This window comes from Gambusia affinis, linkage group LG05 (assembly GCF_019740435.1).
Source record: "Gambusia affinis linkage group LG05, SWU_Gaff_1.0, whole genome shotgun sequence".
Lineage (NCBI taxonomy): Eukaryota > Metazoa > Chordata > Actinopteri > Cyprinodontiformes > Poeciliidae > Gambusia > Gambusia affinis.
In genome coordinates, this window is record NC_057872.1 from 29,421,470 (window position 1) to 29,438,354 (window position 16,885).

The 16,885-nt window shown below is 36.1% G+C and overlaps 1 protein-coding gene across 9 annotated transcripts in view; it reads left to right on the forward strand.

The window, feature by feature from the left end:
• Positions 1-16,885, forward strand: part of syngap1b (synaptic Ras GTPase activating protein 1b) — a 169,844-nt gene that overhangs the window by 58,557 nt on the left and 94,402 nt on the right. For all 9 annotated transcript variants that reach the window (XM_044115812.1, XM_044115816.1, XM_044115807.1 and 6 more), the window contains one exon: positions 6,480-6,585. In XM_044115812.1, the coding sequence (XP_043971747.1) occupies positions 6,480-6,585 (106 nt within the window). The remainder of the gene's footprint in view (positions 1-6,479; positions 6,586-16,885) is intronic.

Consider the following 16,885-nt stretch of genomic DNA (forward strand, 5'->3'; position numbering starts at 1 on the left):
GATTTAACATTTACATTGGACAGCCATGTCTTGCTTGATTTGCAGTTGTGTCATACTTTTTCCTTTTTCAAGATATGGACTGTACAAAGCTTAATCAGAGTTTAAAGCTTGGGATATTTTGTTATAACATTATTAAACTTCTGAACAACTTTCTTTATGACCTTCCTGATCTGTGTTCTTTAATGGTTTCGATGCAAACCTCTGAGTGTTGCATCAAACAGATGGATTTATGAGATTTAATAACAAACTGGTGGACTCCTTTCATCCATCCACGATCTTCTGCTAAACTCAGGATTGGGTCATGGAGGCAGCAGCATAAGCAAAGAGGTCCTGTGAAAACTGGAGATCAAACTCTGATGAAGCCAACACAGCTTTGTTTGATAATTAGATGATTTCTAAAGGCAGTTGGTTTGGCACACTACTTAGATTTTTATTTATTATATTTTTAAAATCACACATTTTCCTTTCACTTCAGTACCACACAGTGCTTTATGTTGTGCTGTTGCACAAAATGGCAATAAACTACATTGACGTTTCTGGCTGTAATGTAACAAATGTGAAAAGTTCTAGGAATACAAATACACAGCGTGTAGTTTGTTTCGCCAAATAAGATCTAATGGACACCGCAGCTTCTGAGCGGTACCACACAGAGCGCAAACTGTATTTGAGCAAATTGAACAATGATTAGAAAAGCACATTTAAATATGCATGTAAGATGTTAGTGTACCAGCTGAAGTGGTTAAGAGGTGGTGGTTGTATTCCTTCCAGTTTCCTGCACCTGTCAAGGCAGGCCCAGAGCTGGAGTTGTGTCTCTTATCCAGGTGCAGAGTTTGCAACATCTGACCAATTAAATCCTGCCACATGCAGAGAAAAAAAACAGCCCCCAGATGTTTTCCCTCAGCTGGATGTCTTGGTGGGATGCTGCAGTGACAGGGAACCTTAGAATGTTATTCTGGGTGTTTCTGCGATTCAAGTTGTCAGTGATGAATTGTGTAGCCCAGCAGAAGCAGAGAGAATGAACAGAATTATAATATTCATAACTCCTTTGAGTGGGGTTGTATTGAAAGTTGTCTGTGAAGATATGCTGTTAATATTTTAAGAGATACTTTGCACAGTGCAAAAAAAAATTTGTCACATCTAATTCCCTCAGGTTTTGTTTAAAGGAATCTAGAAAAAATGGTATTAGCTGATCAATAGTTTCCAATCTTTGGCTTTTCACCCTTTTCCAGCAAAGTGTTCCAAGACGAATGCAGGGATTTTGATTAATAAAAGTGAAACTACTCCCTTTTCAGAGTTTCCCAATAAAGTCAAAGCAATAATCTGAACAATTTTCAGGACATAAACTATTCTTCAAGCTCACTGTTAAGTGGCTTAATTCTTTGAGTGGCATATTAATTTCTTCATTTTTTGGTCTGATATTTTTTTTTGTTTTGCTTTCTTACAGTTTCGGTTTTCACTTAGACTGCATTTTATGGTGATTGACTTCCCAATAAAGTTGCTTTCAATCATATGAAGGACATTTCACGCATATTGACACCTCTGGTAAAGATCTGTTAAATTTATTTAAAAAATCAATTTATTCTTGCATTTGTATTATTGCATTTTGAACAATTTTGTATTTTCTTCATTTTTACTGGTGGCAAAGTTATTGGCTATTAGTAGTTTATTCAACCCTGTTTGTACTTATAGAATGCATTCGGATTCAATTATAACTTAAAATCTTGGTACAGTTGCTCTTGACTGTCCAGAATCCAAATTCTTCAGTCACCCTGCAGCCTATAGATGGGATTCAGGTCTGGGAACTGAGATGTTTATAGATAAATGTTAATTTGTGTCTGTAGAGTCGTTTGTTTGTTGACCTTGCCGTATAGTTTATCTAACTACCCACGTGAAAGATCCAGTGACAGCCTATTTTCTGTTTTCTGGTGCCACATTTTTACTTAAAATGCATTTCAAATGATTCATTTTTTGTTTCACAAGATTTCTTAAGTTGGTCCAAGGTTTAACCAAATTACAACAGCTGTTCAGTTGCTAATATAACCTTACTTGATCCTGCCAGAGTAGTTTGCACTAAGTTGGAATACATTATGTAAAAACTGTCTCGTTATATTCAGAAAAAATGATAAACTAGTGTATTTCAACGTGGTTTTGCACTCCAGAAGTGCCAGGAATGAAATATTTAACAGTATCCTATAGGAAAACGCTGCCAGTAATGGCTTAACACAGGTCAAATTTTCAGCAGAGCTGTAGATGAAGATCAGATGAAACTCTACAAGTTAGTCTGGCTCTTTGAGAGAATGACTGAAGATTTTTGCACAGTTCTGTATGTTTATACCCTCTTGTTTTTGCTACTAAGTGACTGTCAGCTGAAGGTGTTGACTTATATTTCTACGATGCAATTCTGCAGCCTGTCCTGTTTCACCAAACACACATTTGGAACCATCTCATAACTCTTCCTGTAGATAAAAGTGAGTTCAGCTCATTTGTCTCCTGGATTCCATGGCAACAGCTGAAAACCTGGACAGAGAGAACTGCCACTTGAACCTTGCTGAAAACCAGAGCTATCCCTTCAGTAACCACAGAACCATTCAGTGCAATTACCTGCCTACCGTTCGAGTTCACTACACCTCTGTCCTCCTGATTCCCCTCTTTTGTGTTTTCACTAAGTCAGCTGCTTTCTGTGATTTCATCACAAAACCATTCATATAATATACATATACATACATATATAAACTCTGTAAAGAAGTAGGATTGCAATCAAGCTGCAATGGCTTTATTTGCACTTCTGATCAATGCGAAGCTGGCAGTGTGTGAGGTTAATTCAGCTTTACTGGTGCTCACTGGCACAAAACTGATTCAGTCACGTTAGCACAGCGCTTGGCCGCAGAGGAGCACTAAATAAAAGCTGTGCAAACTGATGAGACTTCATCACAACTGAGGCAAATGGCTGTGAAGATTTGTTTTTTCAGGAGCTTTGAAGTGTGATCTAGTCAGTTTATTTTGATGAAAACTCTTTCAATCGTTTGATCACAAAGAAATACAATGACCTTATTGCACATTGTAAGCAAGTAAGAGAAAATACATTAACATCTAGTGATGCAATTGTGATAGCTGGAATTTGAAAAAAAACTCCTAAAATTTTTTATATCTAAATTCATATAAAATCTGAAAATAACTGAAAAGCAACAGGAAATTTCTATGTATTCTAACAATTCTTGAAATACTGAATTATTCACCTACATCTACTGTTCAGTTTTGCCCAAACTAACAACTTGAAACCCACAGAGATGTCTGGACTGAATTAGATTTACCCTACAGGTTATATTTCTGCGTCTAAAGGCAATGTGAAAGTATTTATATTAAAACTATGTTATTTTTTGTTTGTTGTCAGCCTAAATTTTAAAAGAAATGTCACATTTCTTTTAATACACTAAATAAAAGGTTTGTTATAAAAGGTTCAAACTAAACCACCTCACCTTGAAAAGTCTAAGAACATCAGTAAAGCAAACTAACCTGAGTAATTCAGAAATAAAAGGAAGTGTTTTCTGACAATTTAAGCTCTATAAATGTATGTAGCATTTCAAATATGAAAAAGGTTGACTGACTGACATTATGGAGTATGGCTAAAAATTAAAGGAAATTATTCAGAAATACACATACACAAAACTTAATTATTGGTTGATTAGTTCTAATTTATTAAACACAAAATCTTTTTAATCTCGACCTATTTCTCGTCAGATGTTTTTTTTCTGAAAGTCACTTTGCAGATTTCGCAGAATCAAGTCCAGTTTTGGAGGCTGCAGCGGTTGGATGGTGATTAAACGGAGTAATTTATGGCACGGTTCACAATTTTTTGCACATGCTTGAAAGATGTTTGAAAAGCTCTAAAATAAAATTCCATTTGTATTTTTATTGCAGTAGCAAATTCTCACAATACAAAAAATTTTTTAGCTCAATATTTGATTCAAGAACTTATATATAACTCAAGTATTTCAGTTATATTTATATCTGTGGCAATACCAGGTGGGGTCCACTGCTTGTAAGCAATTGCAATAACTGTGAACAAACATTGTTCCTGTAGTGTGTAAAAAAGCTGGGTTAGATTATCAGAAGTGCAAAAAGTTGATGGATTTTTGCAGATTGAAAAGACCGTTTGGTACAGTTTCGATTGAATTTTTTGCTTGCTAAATATTTTCTTTAAGGTTCGCTTCAAGATGAAAAGAAACTTTTGCACGTTACCAGAATGCTTAGCAGCTGCTGGAGGCAAAGAGCAAGGAGATTTAACACTGAAAGCATTCTAAAACGGATGAATCACTGAGCTGCAGTTTCAGAGAGCAAATGTGAAAAGTGATTGGTCACGTTAAAATTTATTAAAAATGAAATTATAAAAATTAGGATGCTACTGTCATCATGCTATCATAATGTTACTGTCATTATTTACTGAAATATTGTTCGCTACACGGCCTCATAACGAGGAAATAAACATCAAACTAACTCTCAATGCCAAAACTTTGACGAAACTTTCTTATCGTGCAAAAAGCTCCAACACAAATCTGTTCAAGCTTTGTGTATCTGGGCTCATAAACAATGGATGCATCTTCATATATTTTTCATCAAGGATGTTGTTCTTAATGCCATCATAATGTGCATAATGTTATTTTCAAGAATGCATGCATGTATTTGCACAAGCTGTTGATTTATGGTCCTTGTACCAGATTAAGTTGAACCAAAAGAGTCACAGAATGTTCATGCAGCGATGAGAAGCATCTCCTATAAAGCTGCTTTAACTCTGGTGCCTCAGTACAGACTGTCTGTGATTCAGGGCTGTGTCTGCATGAAATTCATATGTTCTGAAGGATGAACACACATAGAGAGGAGTTGTTTTCCTTTTATCTTAACAGAACTGCTTTGAAAATAAATGGCCTTCTTCTGTCTTGAGGGACAAATGGCTCAGCGTGACCTGCCAGCGTCTTTCATTGCTGCTGGATTCGCACCAAAGACCCCCAAGCTGCTCTACCCTGCACTGCACTCTGCAGCCAGCACCGCCCTCTGACACCAATGCTTTCATGTTACACACACACACACCGAACACAAACAAGGCTGCTGCTGTTTCCTCCATTGATTTTATGCCACTAAGTAGAGGACAGTGGCTGCACTTTGAAAAATTGAAGACTGAACATGGTTTTTATTCATAAGGACTCTGGCTGGATTTCCTATTTGTAGTCAGGAGGTTTCATCATGAATACTACTTTAATTCTGACTATTCTGTTTTATGGTGGAGTAATTGCATAGCATAGGTGTGCAATGTTTTTTAAAGCAAAAACTGAACTCTTAAACTTGAATTTATTCAAAATTATGCATAAAGGCTCAGCTATCTATGAAACGGGTTCTTACAATATCTGGGTCTTGAAATATCTGGGAAAGTAGAATTTGCTTTTAATTTATTATTTAAGGTTTTAAAGTGGGCCTGGGGTTAAACAGATCATCATCAAAGGTGGTGCAGATGCAAAGCAAAGCATTGAAACAGCTATTTTCTTCAATAAAAAAAAAAAAAAAAAAAGAACTGCAAATACATGAAAGTTCACAATTTATGCTTTAAAGAATCAGATTTGAAAAATCTGGTGGCTCAGATGCCAAAGAAGCCATATTAGATCATCATAAATCAGAAAATTGAGTCATTTGTTGAACATACAGAAAATAAGCCTCATGACTGTTCTTGTGTTTTTCAGGATTCAGTTTTCAGGAAAAAAGTAAACATATTTTTATAATACTGCAGTTAATTACAAAATATACTCAATGATCATGTCAGAAATAAAGATAATTATTAAATAGATCAGAAAAACTATATTTGATAACAGAAAAAATAAAGATGTTTGCTAGTTATGTGTGAAATTGTTAATATCCCATTAGAAATACGAATGGAATATCTGATGAAAAGTACTAGATAAAAATGCCACTAGATAGTGAAAGTCTTGATAGTGCTGGTGTTCGCTGAAGATATATAGATCTTTATTTTTCAGAACATGCCGTATTTTCTGGATGTAACTCAGAAGTTTCATAAGGTTCCAGTGTTTCTGATTAGACCTTCACATTCTTCCATTTGTTTTCCCACAAGTCTCACTTTTATGAATTCGGGGACTGTGGGTCCAAACGTGGCAGCCTCTGTGATTTATTTGATCTATTTTTATTTTCTTTGCTTTCTGCGAATTTAATGACGCTGCTGTAACTCTCCAGTGTCGAACGTCTCATTTATGGTCTTCCCAACCTCAAAGGCACTTAGTTTGCATCGATCATTCATTAGTATATCATAATATTGACGTGAATGCGTAATGTCATTGAATTAAGGACAGAGCGAGCGCAGCAGTTTTCCAAAGCAGAAAGGGGAAAGCTTCTGTAGCTGTGCTTATTAGTGTGCTCAGAAATAAGGACGCAGCATTTATAGAACTTTTTTATATTGACTTTGTGTTTTGGGCCTGCAGGTACACCCTCTGCTGATGCGCGAGAGGCGCTCAGAGTCCCACAGGACCAAGCTACTGCGTCGGACAGTCAGCGTTCCTGTTGAGGGAAGGCATCACCCCGAGATGGGTAAGTAATGTTTTCCTCCTCTGATGCTCCAGCTGAACAAAACAGCATTATTTCTTGAAATACAGCAACAAATCATATTCAGGGTGAGACGTTTTAGCAATTTGAAGTAAATGTTGAGGTCTTTAAAACATTTCCTGTTCTTCTGTGTTTGAGGGAAAATGACAACGATATAATATAATAGGTCCATTATTCATAGAAAAAAAGAGTAAACTTTTGACAAAAGTTATCAGAAATTTCCCCAAAAAATAAGAAAATTACTTAGTTTGAAAAGTCAAAAATTTGTTAGAAATAGCTCAGAAATTGTGGGTGCTCTGATGGCACAGGGGTAAAGCACAACCCATCTATGTAGACCTTCAATGTCACAGGTTTGACTCCCAACCTAATGACCTTTGCCCCATGTCCTCCCCCTCTGTCATTACCCACCTTCCTGTCTGACCGCTCTCCAATAAAGTCCACTAGAGCCAATAAAACATTTACATATTAATACAAAAATTAAAAAAGACTCAGAAATTTTGAGATTGTCAGAAATTTTCTAGAAAAACATCATGAAAATTTGTGAGTTTGAAAAAGTCAGAATGTTTCAATGTTTGAAACCCAGAAATGCTCAAATTTTTTCTTGAAAAGTTTGGAGATTAATCTCAGAATTTCTGAGTATTTTCTATCAAATTTTGGACTTCTCAAACTCAGAAATGACCTTTTTTTTGTAAAACATTTCATAGAATAATCTAAAAAAAAAATTGGCAAAAATGTAGTTGTCTTTTTTTCTGTCTGTAAGACAGAGAAAAAGAAGAGTGATTGCGCCTCGTATGGCGCTGTAGATTGCAGCAGACAGAAGAAACACACAATTACTTGACATTGTATCCATTTGTGTTGACTTCCTCAGAATGCACATGGCATTTTTTTATGAGAGTGGGACTGTGGGTTTTTCTATCCCATTGCCTCCGATAAAATCTCCTCAGACAATGCACAAGGAAACAAGTGTTCTGGATTATACATGAAATCTCTACGGGATGTTACCATGTCCATGCTTCACTTCTCCACAAAGTTGATGATCTGACATAAACACATCGCGCAGCAGTCACCAGTTCACTGGGTCATATTAGGTCTTTTTCTTCTGCTTGTAATGCCTAATTTTGACTCTTTTGAATAGTTTGTTCATTTACAGATAATTATTTGATTAATTCAGAATGATGTGATCCAAAGCAACCATTTCGCTTTCGTTGTTGGCTGCAACATTAACCCGAGGGTAAGCATTACACAGAGGTGCTTCATGGAAATGTTTTAAAAAAAGATTAAAACACTCAAGTATGCATGAGGTGCTTGAGGTTACTCAGCATCCTTCTGTTTGAGAAAAAAAAAAAAAAAAACTCCCTTTGGTGTTTGATTTAAGCTGAACTATCATTTTAGACCTTGTACAGTAAACTTACAAAAACTTATTCCTACCTCAGGAATCCTTTTCAGAGGCTCATGAGAGGGAATATTTCTCAAACCAACCATTCTTGAGCGTTGTAATGCAAACAATTGACCATTGGCATTTAAATTATACTTTAATCTCATCTCAAAGAGTGCATTGGCTTATTGTTGTAAACATAAACTGGATTTTTTTTTTTAGCTACCAAAAACATACTGCTGGCAAAACATTGAATGGACATCTTACTTTCTGCAAGGATCCTGCTTCGGAAGAAAAGTTAGAGATATCAATAAAAGTAAAAAAGCGAAGGGGGGATATTTATCTTTATTCACCAAAAACACAAATGCAGAGTTTTTTGGCACAAGACTGAAACAAATTGTGAAGCTACAAAAGGTTTCTTTTCTGGAAAGAACAACTCACAGCTACGGGGTAGGAACACAACACAACTCACATGTTCTGTTCACAGAGCTGGAAGTTCTGATGGATCAATGAGAATATGGGTCAGAAAACATGGCTTTTTTTAAATAGAATTTTTTCCTTATTTTAATGGAATATTTTGGATGGTTATTTGGCTAATTTTATTTTTTTTTTAATCCATTATTGCTTCTATTCTATTAGGTATGGCTGCTTATAATAGGTTAGTTGCATAGCAACAAAATGGTGCTTTTTGTATCTTTTGAGCCTTTTCTCTTTCTGTATTTAGCAGCACTCACAGCAGCACTTCAAACCTGACCAAAGATAAAAGCTGGTTTCAGCTTGCAGCTCAAAGCGCTGCTTTTCTTTAGATTCTCATTTTTTTATTGTGTGAATTTTGGTGAGCTTTTTCTTTTCTGTCTCTGGTTATCAAACCGTGTTATAGCTGGTTCTCTTCTTGCGACTGTTGTTGGTGAATGTGAGTTCCTTTAGGTCAGGTTTTATCATTCTCTCCGTGGTTTTTCACCTTTTGAAGCCTTTTGAAATCAGCCCTTTCTGTGTTTGTTGTTCCTGTCTCTGCCGTCCACAGATGTCTTTCTCGGGTCCTCCCACTTCTTTCACCCAGCACCTCTTTGTCTCTCTCAGCTATTCTGTGTCTCTCCCCTGTGACGTCCTCTTTCTGTGGCTCCGCCAGCATTGCCGCCTCTTTGCGGCCCAGGAGTGCTGATTCAACAGGATAAATATTTCCCTTAGTTGTTGTATGATTGGCTGTCTGGCCACAGAGCAGCCACACACTGACACGTTTGTTGACACGGTCCCTCTGCATTGTGACACACGCTGACATAGCAATGCCAGTTCAGATTGCCTACATGCACAGCTGCTATGAAAACAGTCGCATACAGTTGTGGGAAAATTAAATTAAACATTTGAGTCTTTCTAAAGTAAAGTCGACTTGTTAATGTCCAATTGTTTTTGTTTTTATCTCCATACAATAAAACCATTGAATTAAAATTGAATCAATCCATTTCCATTAGTGCTGATTGGCTGTATAGATGTTAGCTCCTGTTGTAGTGCAAAAATGATTTCCTCTTTGTGTATTAATGCATATATAATACTGAAGCTGTGATGATTTAATCATAATTTTACTTGGCATATTGCTATTACCAACTGAAAGTTAAAAGCAACTATGAAAAGTCAGAGGGAGAAAAGAAACATTGTGGCAATAAAGCAGTTAACTTCCCAACAGCACATCTGGATGAGAGAAATGAAACTTTGTTTCAAGGTATTTTTAAACTTGTGCAAATATCTTCATGCAGAAGCACAGAGCAATGCAAATATTGTGCAATATTAGCATGAATTGCAAGAAAAGGAAGGCGTTTCTATTATATGAGTATATTCATTGTAATAATATAATATTATTGTTCAAAAGGGTAAGAATGGCAAGAATATGAAATTGATTTTTATAGAACTGGAAACTTCTTGCATTAAATTTTGATCTAGTTTTATTTCTTTGTCTCAGGTAGAAGCTTTAAAACTACATACTTTATATATTTAGTATAGAAATAAACTTGCCTTGTCTGCTTACAGTCCTTTCTCCTTTAATTTTGGTCTAAATGTCCCTGTAAGGAGACAAGGGAACACATTCTTGCAATCTTCTTAGATCTTAAAAACTTTTTAAAAGTCTTTAAAAAAATTATCTTTAATTTTAACTTCATTTTTTAATGTAGAACATAATTGTTTTATAAGACACTTTATTCTGACCTGTGAATCATTAAGGCATAACTGATTCTAAAGGGATAAACTTCTGTCACTTTTAAACTGGGTTGTTTCCGGTGGTCTGTTGTTGACACAATAAGTTCTCATTTATTTTGATTCATCTAATAATATTCCAAAATATTGGAAGAAAGGAAACAGATGGCCGTAAAAAGTATTTTCTGATCAGGATCTCTCTTTCTATTTGAATGCAGTGCATTTTTGTGAGTATATTGTGATTTATTACTCATTTAAAAATAATATAATCTAAAATCTAAAAATAAAGCTTTTGGGGGGTTTCTGAAGCTTTGCTCACCTCATATCAGCGATAACTTGAAGTAAATGGATAAAAGTTAAATGAGATCAGATTGATATTTTACCTACAAAATCTAGTCTGTCTTTTTGATTCCACAGATTGTCATCATAATGTGGCACAGAGCAAATTTTCCTTTTATTTTCATTTGTCTAAGGAAGCATTTATGGCTTTTTTTTACTCTTCTCAAACTGATTATCAGAAAAACTACTGCGACTGGATTAGGATGAGCATGTCCGGGTGGAAATTTGCTGTTTTTCCTTGAGATCTGTGCAGACTCATTCATTGACAGCAAATAAACCTGTGATTAGCTGCTTGCTTTGTCTGGTTCCCAGGTTACCAAAATGTCAGAGGCTGAGGCATCGTGTAAAAGCTTTCAAAACAGCTGTGCTCTTTCCAGATTTCATCCTAAGTGTCACCTGGACAGGCGACCAGGCAGCGGTTCAGCCTGCCTCTAACAGTGAACCCTGGAGATATAGTTAAGGTTTTTCCATAGAAAAGAAGCATAAAAATGAGGTTGAACACAGCAAATCATTTTCATTTCTTTATAAGAGTCAAAGTGCATGAAGTCAAATTCAGAGGTGGTAGTGCTTAATGTTGCTGTATTTCTACTTGGTTCACTATATTTCTGAAAGGCTAAGACCAATCATCTCCTCTGAAAGGATGGACAGCTTAAGTATTTCCCGCAGTTGAAGGAAATGATATCGTCCCAATCAGTAGATCAGAAACAGCCGTTCGATAGATATTTGAGTTGTTGCAGCTTGTCAACCGTTTGTAGAACCACAGAGAACTCAGCTTCCATCAGAACCAGCACTTTTCTAAGAATACTGATAAACTGAGACATGAAGATGTTTGGTATGTTACAGACAGATTATTCTAGTTCTGTCTGTCTGAACACAGTGTTTTGTTTTTCCTTTTTATTCAGTTATGATACCTTTTTTAATGGTGGAGGCACTTTTTACCTGAATAATCGCAAAAGTAATAAATTAGTATAATAGCTTATGACTTTTAAAGGAAAAAGGATTCTTGTTTTAACAAAAAATTCCTCCTTTTTATGTACCTACTGACATAAAATAGTGTCTCTAGTATTTTGCACTTGCATTTTTAGAGCAGACAGATCCCTGCGAATATTGTTTTTGTAGCAAATAAGAGCATTTGTCTTGGAGTCCCAAAAGTATATAAGGTAATATTCCAACATTCCCTGAAAAGATCAAGTCAGCTAAAACTAATTCCCTCGTGTTGTTTGAATAGTTACCAGCAATCAATGTCAGGCTGCAGGATTTTGGTGAGTCTGAAAGACAGCAGTTACTGTTTTTCCTCCAGTCCTGCTCATTAACCTCTCCACAATGAAGGTGTTAGACCCCACTAATAAATGTGGTTCTCAGTGTTTTGTGTTTAAATTGTAAATCGACTCTGCTTCAGCTTGTTGTGTTTTCCAGAAAAACCCATATTATGTGATTGAATCAGCTGCAAGGAGGAAAAAACAGCACAATAAAGCTGAATGGTCTTCAGCTGAACAATTTTCAACAAAAGTAGTTTAAGCGCTCAGGAAATCTTTTCCTTTTGTCCTCGTGAAGGACGTACGAAAACCATTACACACAAAGGAAATTGACTTATAATAAAGAATATCCTTGATATGATCCATAAATATGTTTTTGATTTGCTTACTTTCTTAAACAAATTAAATTTTGAACAGCGGATCTCTGATGTATTGTGGTGCTAAGCCCTTCAGTGATTTATAAACTTCCAAGTATTTTTAAAGACTGCTCTCTGAGCTACCTGGAACCAATGTACAGACTTTACAACTGGGGTGATGTGCTCTAGCTTCCTGGTTTTAGTGAGAACACCAGCAGCAGCGTTCTGAATCAGAACTCCAAGATCTGTAAGACCTTTTTGACACACATATTTGGCTATGTCGTTTATTTAAGCGTGAATGTATAACCTACATTTGCCCTTGCACCTTTTATGTGTGGTCAGCCAGTGAAAATTTATAATTTAGGCAGGAACTCTTATGTACTTTCTGTTATGTGTTATGATGTATTTTCTGTGTTCACAGCTCCTTAGACTAAAAAGAGAAATAATGAATGAGAAATAAATTCAAACAACTCTTCTGTTATTTGTTTGTCTAGTTGGATAGTGCTGTAATATCTAGTGAGAACAGAACATCGAGAGTAGATTATGTTGTTGCTGCAGCTTGGCTATAAGTAATGCACATTCAGGCCACAATGCCAAGATCGTTATCACAAATGACTGTATTTGGCTCGCTGACAGTGTTCTGAGTGTGATGAGGTTGTAACCTTAGTCTGAGAGGAATGTGATCAGTAGATCTCCTCTCTCCCCAAATTCTTCATTAAGGATCCTGATATTCTGCCACCAAAACAAGACAGCATGGCCACCCGATGGAAGTTGTTTGCGTGCATCACCTGGTCAAGAGGACCTGTCCAAGAGCCTGCAAAGACCATCCACATACTGGCTGTTTAGTTATATTTTAGTACAACTTTAATCGGGTGTAGAGGGCCTACAATTAAAGACTTTATCATTGAATGTTAAGAAACTGTTTGAGGTAAACCACTCTTAACATTCATAACTTGCACACTCCCTCTACAGGCAGCAGCTATATAAGAATGTTTTCTTACACTTTAACTTGCTTAGTTGCAATATTTCCAATCCACAATCAAGTCATGCATTGTGTGACGGATCAATACTTGAAATGATGTCCCTCGCCTTCAATTATTGTGCTTTTCTGTGAAGTGGCGCCTTGGCCCATTAAATCAAGATGACAGCCTTGCTACCTAAAATGAAACCAGCGAAATATGAGAGAAGGCATGAAATTAAAATGCCACTGATCCTCCGTCTCCGCTAACGGTACGTCTAACACAAGGCGGCTAATCTTACGCTGCAAATTTACATTCATCTCTGCATCCCTGACTGAGCTTTATTTCTGATCCTTGATTTGTGACAGTTTGCTACAGTTGACCTTTACATCTACGTTTAATGTGAATTTAAATTGCACCAGAGAGCAACCTATATGCTTACTGTCATTTTCAGTCAACCTTTTAAATACCTGCTACCATGAAATAAGTCTCCTTCATCAGAATTTTCAGCCTTTCAAGAAGTCAGTCACAGTCCTTTCTAAAATAAATTCCTGTAAAAAACCTTTAATAACTAGAAGTAAAATGAATTATCATTCTATGTTTTAGTATATATATATTTTTAATTAGAATGTGAGAAGAAAAGTTGCATCGTTAGAGTGCCGCCACAGGAGCAGCAGAGTGCATCACTGTGAGCACTCTGCTGTGCCGGTTGATAGTTTATTAACCTTGTGCTCCAGTTGCAGGGAAAGTGAAGTTTTTCCCCCAAGAAGCTCGGGGGGGTTTGTGTTCAGGGAGATTTGCTGAATCGTCGAGCTGTCTTTGTCTTGCAGCGGGGAATGAATACAAATGTTCTCCTCCGCCGTTCTGCTCTGTGTTTGATGGACATGGACATGGAGGTCTCCTGGAGGAGAGTTGCAAATGAGTGCTGTGCTTGTCTGAAGGCTGCATGTCCACTGGGTTGTGTCAGTACACTGTATGAGTAATTCTGCGCTTTGGTAAACAGTTTCTTTCGGAAATATTTTGCTCATGAATTATTTTGTAGTTTATTGAAGCAGTGGTTGCAAAGTCACTCCTAAAAGGGGGTTTAAAAATAATAATAAAATCTGGGGCATTGCCATCTCAAATATTTGTAATGTGGATGTAAAATTTATGAATGAAGAAACAAAAAGAAATACTAAAACTAAACTAGAAAACTAAAAGAAATAGCTTGGGATTACCCAGGTCAGTCGATAAGATTCATGAACATTTTGTGTTAATCCTTTTTTATTATTATTAGATAGCAAACCAGGTTCGAGTGGCTGATTACACATGAGAGGAGCCTAATAAATGCCTGAAAGAAAGCTGATCCAAATATGATCCAAAACTCTGGATTCAGCGATTAGCTGAATTTATAAGACTGTCTGAAACTGAACAAATATAATATTCCTGTCTTGAAATAACAAATGCATGGGTTAGTTTTTTTTTTCTTTTTTGTTTGTTTGGTTTTTGGCTGATATTTTAGGAATATTGCACAGGTGAGACAAGAATCTCCTAGACACTTGTTTAGATCTAAAGGATATTCTGATCAAAGTTGGCACCAAGGTTCTTTATAATGCTACTGGATATCGACCTGAAGCAAACCTTAGGAATTCACTGAACAGTTTATATTCTAGATGTTCTGGGTCAAAATAACAGCTTCTTTCCTGCTTTGAAATTAAGAGCATACAATTGAAAATCATCCATATTTTCTTCTCTTAGACATGCTTGTAATCTAGATAATTGAGGGTTTTTATATAATTTCTTCCCAAGTGAAAGCTTTATCTTATAAAGCTGCGAAACTTTATAGTTTCATTGTTACCTTCAGTCATTTTTTAGATAAATTATATTTCAGTTTCTTCCCACCACCTGCTAGAGGAGCGGTTATCTGTCTCTTCCTACCTAAATGCGTTAGCTTGCAGCTGGCATTTCTGGGTTATATCACAGTCCAGTGATACCAACATCATTTATTTCAATTTTTATGCAAAGTGATATGTAAATGAGGAGATTGCATAACTTGAAATGTCTTTCTGAGTGCTACACCCCGTGGGTTGGTGTGATGTAGCGGTCAGCTATATCATCCTTCCTTATCAACATGCACAGATGGACAAAGAGCAGATAAATCAAACAAGTCCTGTCTCGATTTAAGTGACAGCCAGCAGCTCTGCACACACAGACGTCTTCAGTTTTACAGTGATTTAGCTCTTGGCCAGCATTAGAAGTTGTAGACGATGTTTTGCACACACACAGACTGCATTCTGTGAGTTGCACATCTGGTCCATGAGAAATTTTATTTATTTTTTTTAATCTGCCAAGCAACGATAAGAGAATTTAAGCCTCTTTGAAAGGGTTAAGAACTAAAATCAAATTGATTTCAAGCTGCTTGAACCGTGTGCAAAGCACAATTTCAAACCTGTCGGCGTATCTTTCAGCTGTTTGATTTTCTAAGTTTGGATACACAATAAAACAGTTTTCTTTGCGATCACATAAATGTTTTGCTTTATAGAATTTACTCAGACTGTGCAGAGAAGAAACTCCTTCTCCAGATTGTCTGCGAACACAAGTGTAGATTCCCAGTGACTTTCCTTCCTAAGATAGATTTGGTTTCATGGATTCTACTCTGGTGGTTCATTTTACATGCTCATATCTGCTGTGCGACTTTAGAAGCTAATTAAATGCATCTCAGTAGCTTCACAGCTGAGATGCTGACAAGATGTCGGTTATTGATCTTCGCGGCATATAATTAATATTAGACATCTACTGATGAGCTGCATCGGGCATCCATAGACACACAGAGTGTGTTTAGGAGTCAAACAAACACACAATCAGTGTCAAAGACCCGGGTTAGAAGGCATTCATTGTCATTACAGCTAATAAACAACCCACTTACTTGACATTGTCCCCAGAAAATCACGTCTTCCAGCTGCACTTAGATTTTTTTTTGGGAAGAAATAGCAAAAAAGCAGATTTAATACAATATACTGAAGAAATCTTTTTGGTGAAAGAGACAATAACTCTAGATTCTGCAAAGTTTCATTTCACTCATATCTTGGGAAAAATGTCTTGTTATAAGTGAAAAAACATCTGCCAGCGGAACTAGTTATTTTTATTAATGTTAAAGAATTATTGGCTTATAATCAACTCCTATTTCCTGCTGAGAATTTCACTTTAAGTTATTTATGTCTTATTTTAAGTGTATTAAGGTATTTGCCCTAGAACATAGACAAAAATACTTGGTAAGATTTTGTGTTTTTGCAGCATGTAGATCTAAGGGCCATAAAAAGAGACTGGAGTATCCATATCTTGTCTTTTTTAAGTTTAGTCACTTACATTTTGAAATAGAAACACATAGTATAATCTACAGATCCAGAGAAAATGCATTATATAGAAGTTAAAACCGATATATTAAAGCCACTGAATGACGTACCCTTAAGAAGCCAAAATACTGGTATCTGCAGATACTGCAATCTTCATTGGAATATCTGCAGAAATTACATACTTATGCATTATAAAGTCATAGGTGTTAAAAGAAAAGGTGATGATGGATCAATCAGGAGTATTTTACCCTTGAGTTTCCTTTGGCAGGTTATGAAGGTCAGTGGTTTTGCTAATAGAAATGTGATTTTCAGACAGAAGCCAGCTCCTGTCGGTCACATCAACTCAGCTGAAGTACAAATAAATGAAGCGAAGCATAAAAAATATATACTGTAGTTTTTGGATATTTCAATAATAAGTTAAGCCGTAAATATTTAAACAGACTACAAATAATATCTTTAATATGACAAGAATGTATTTTGTATG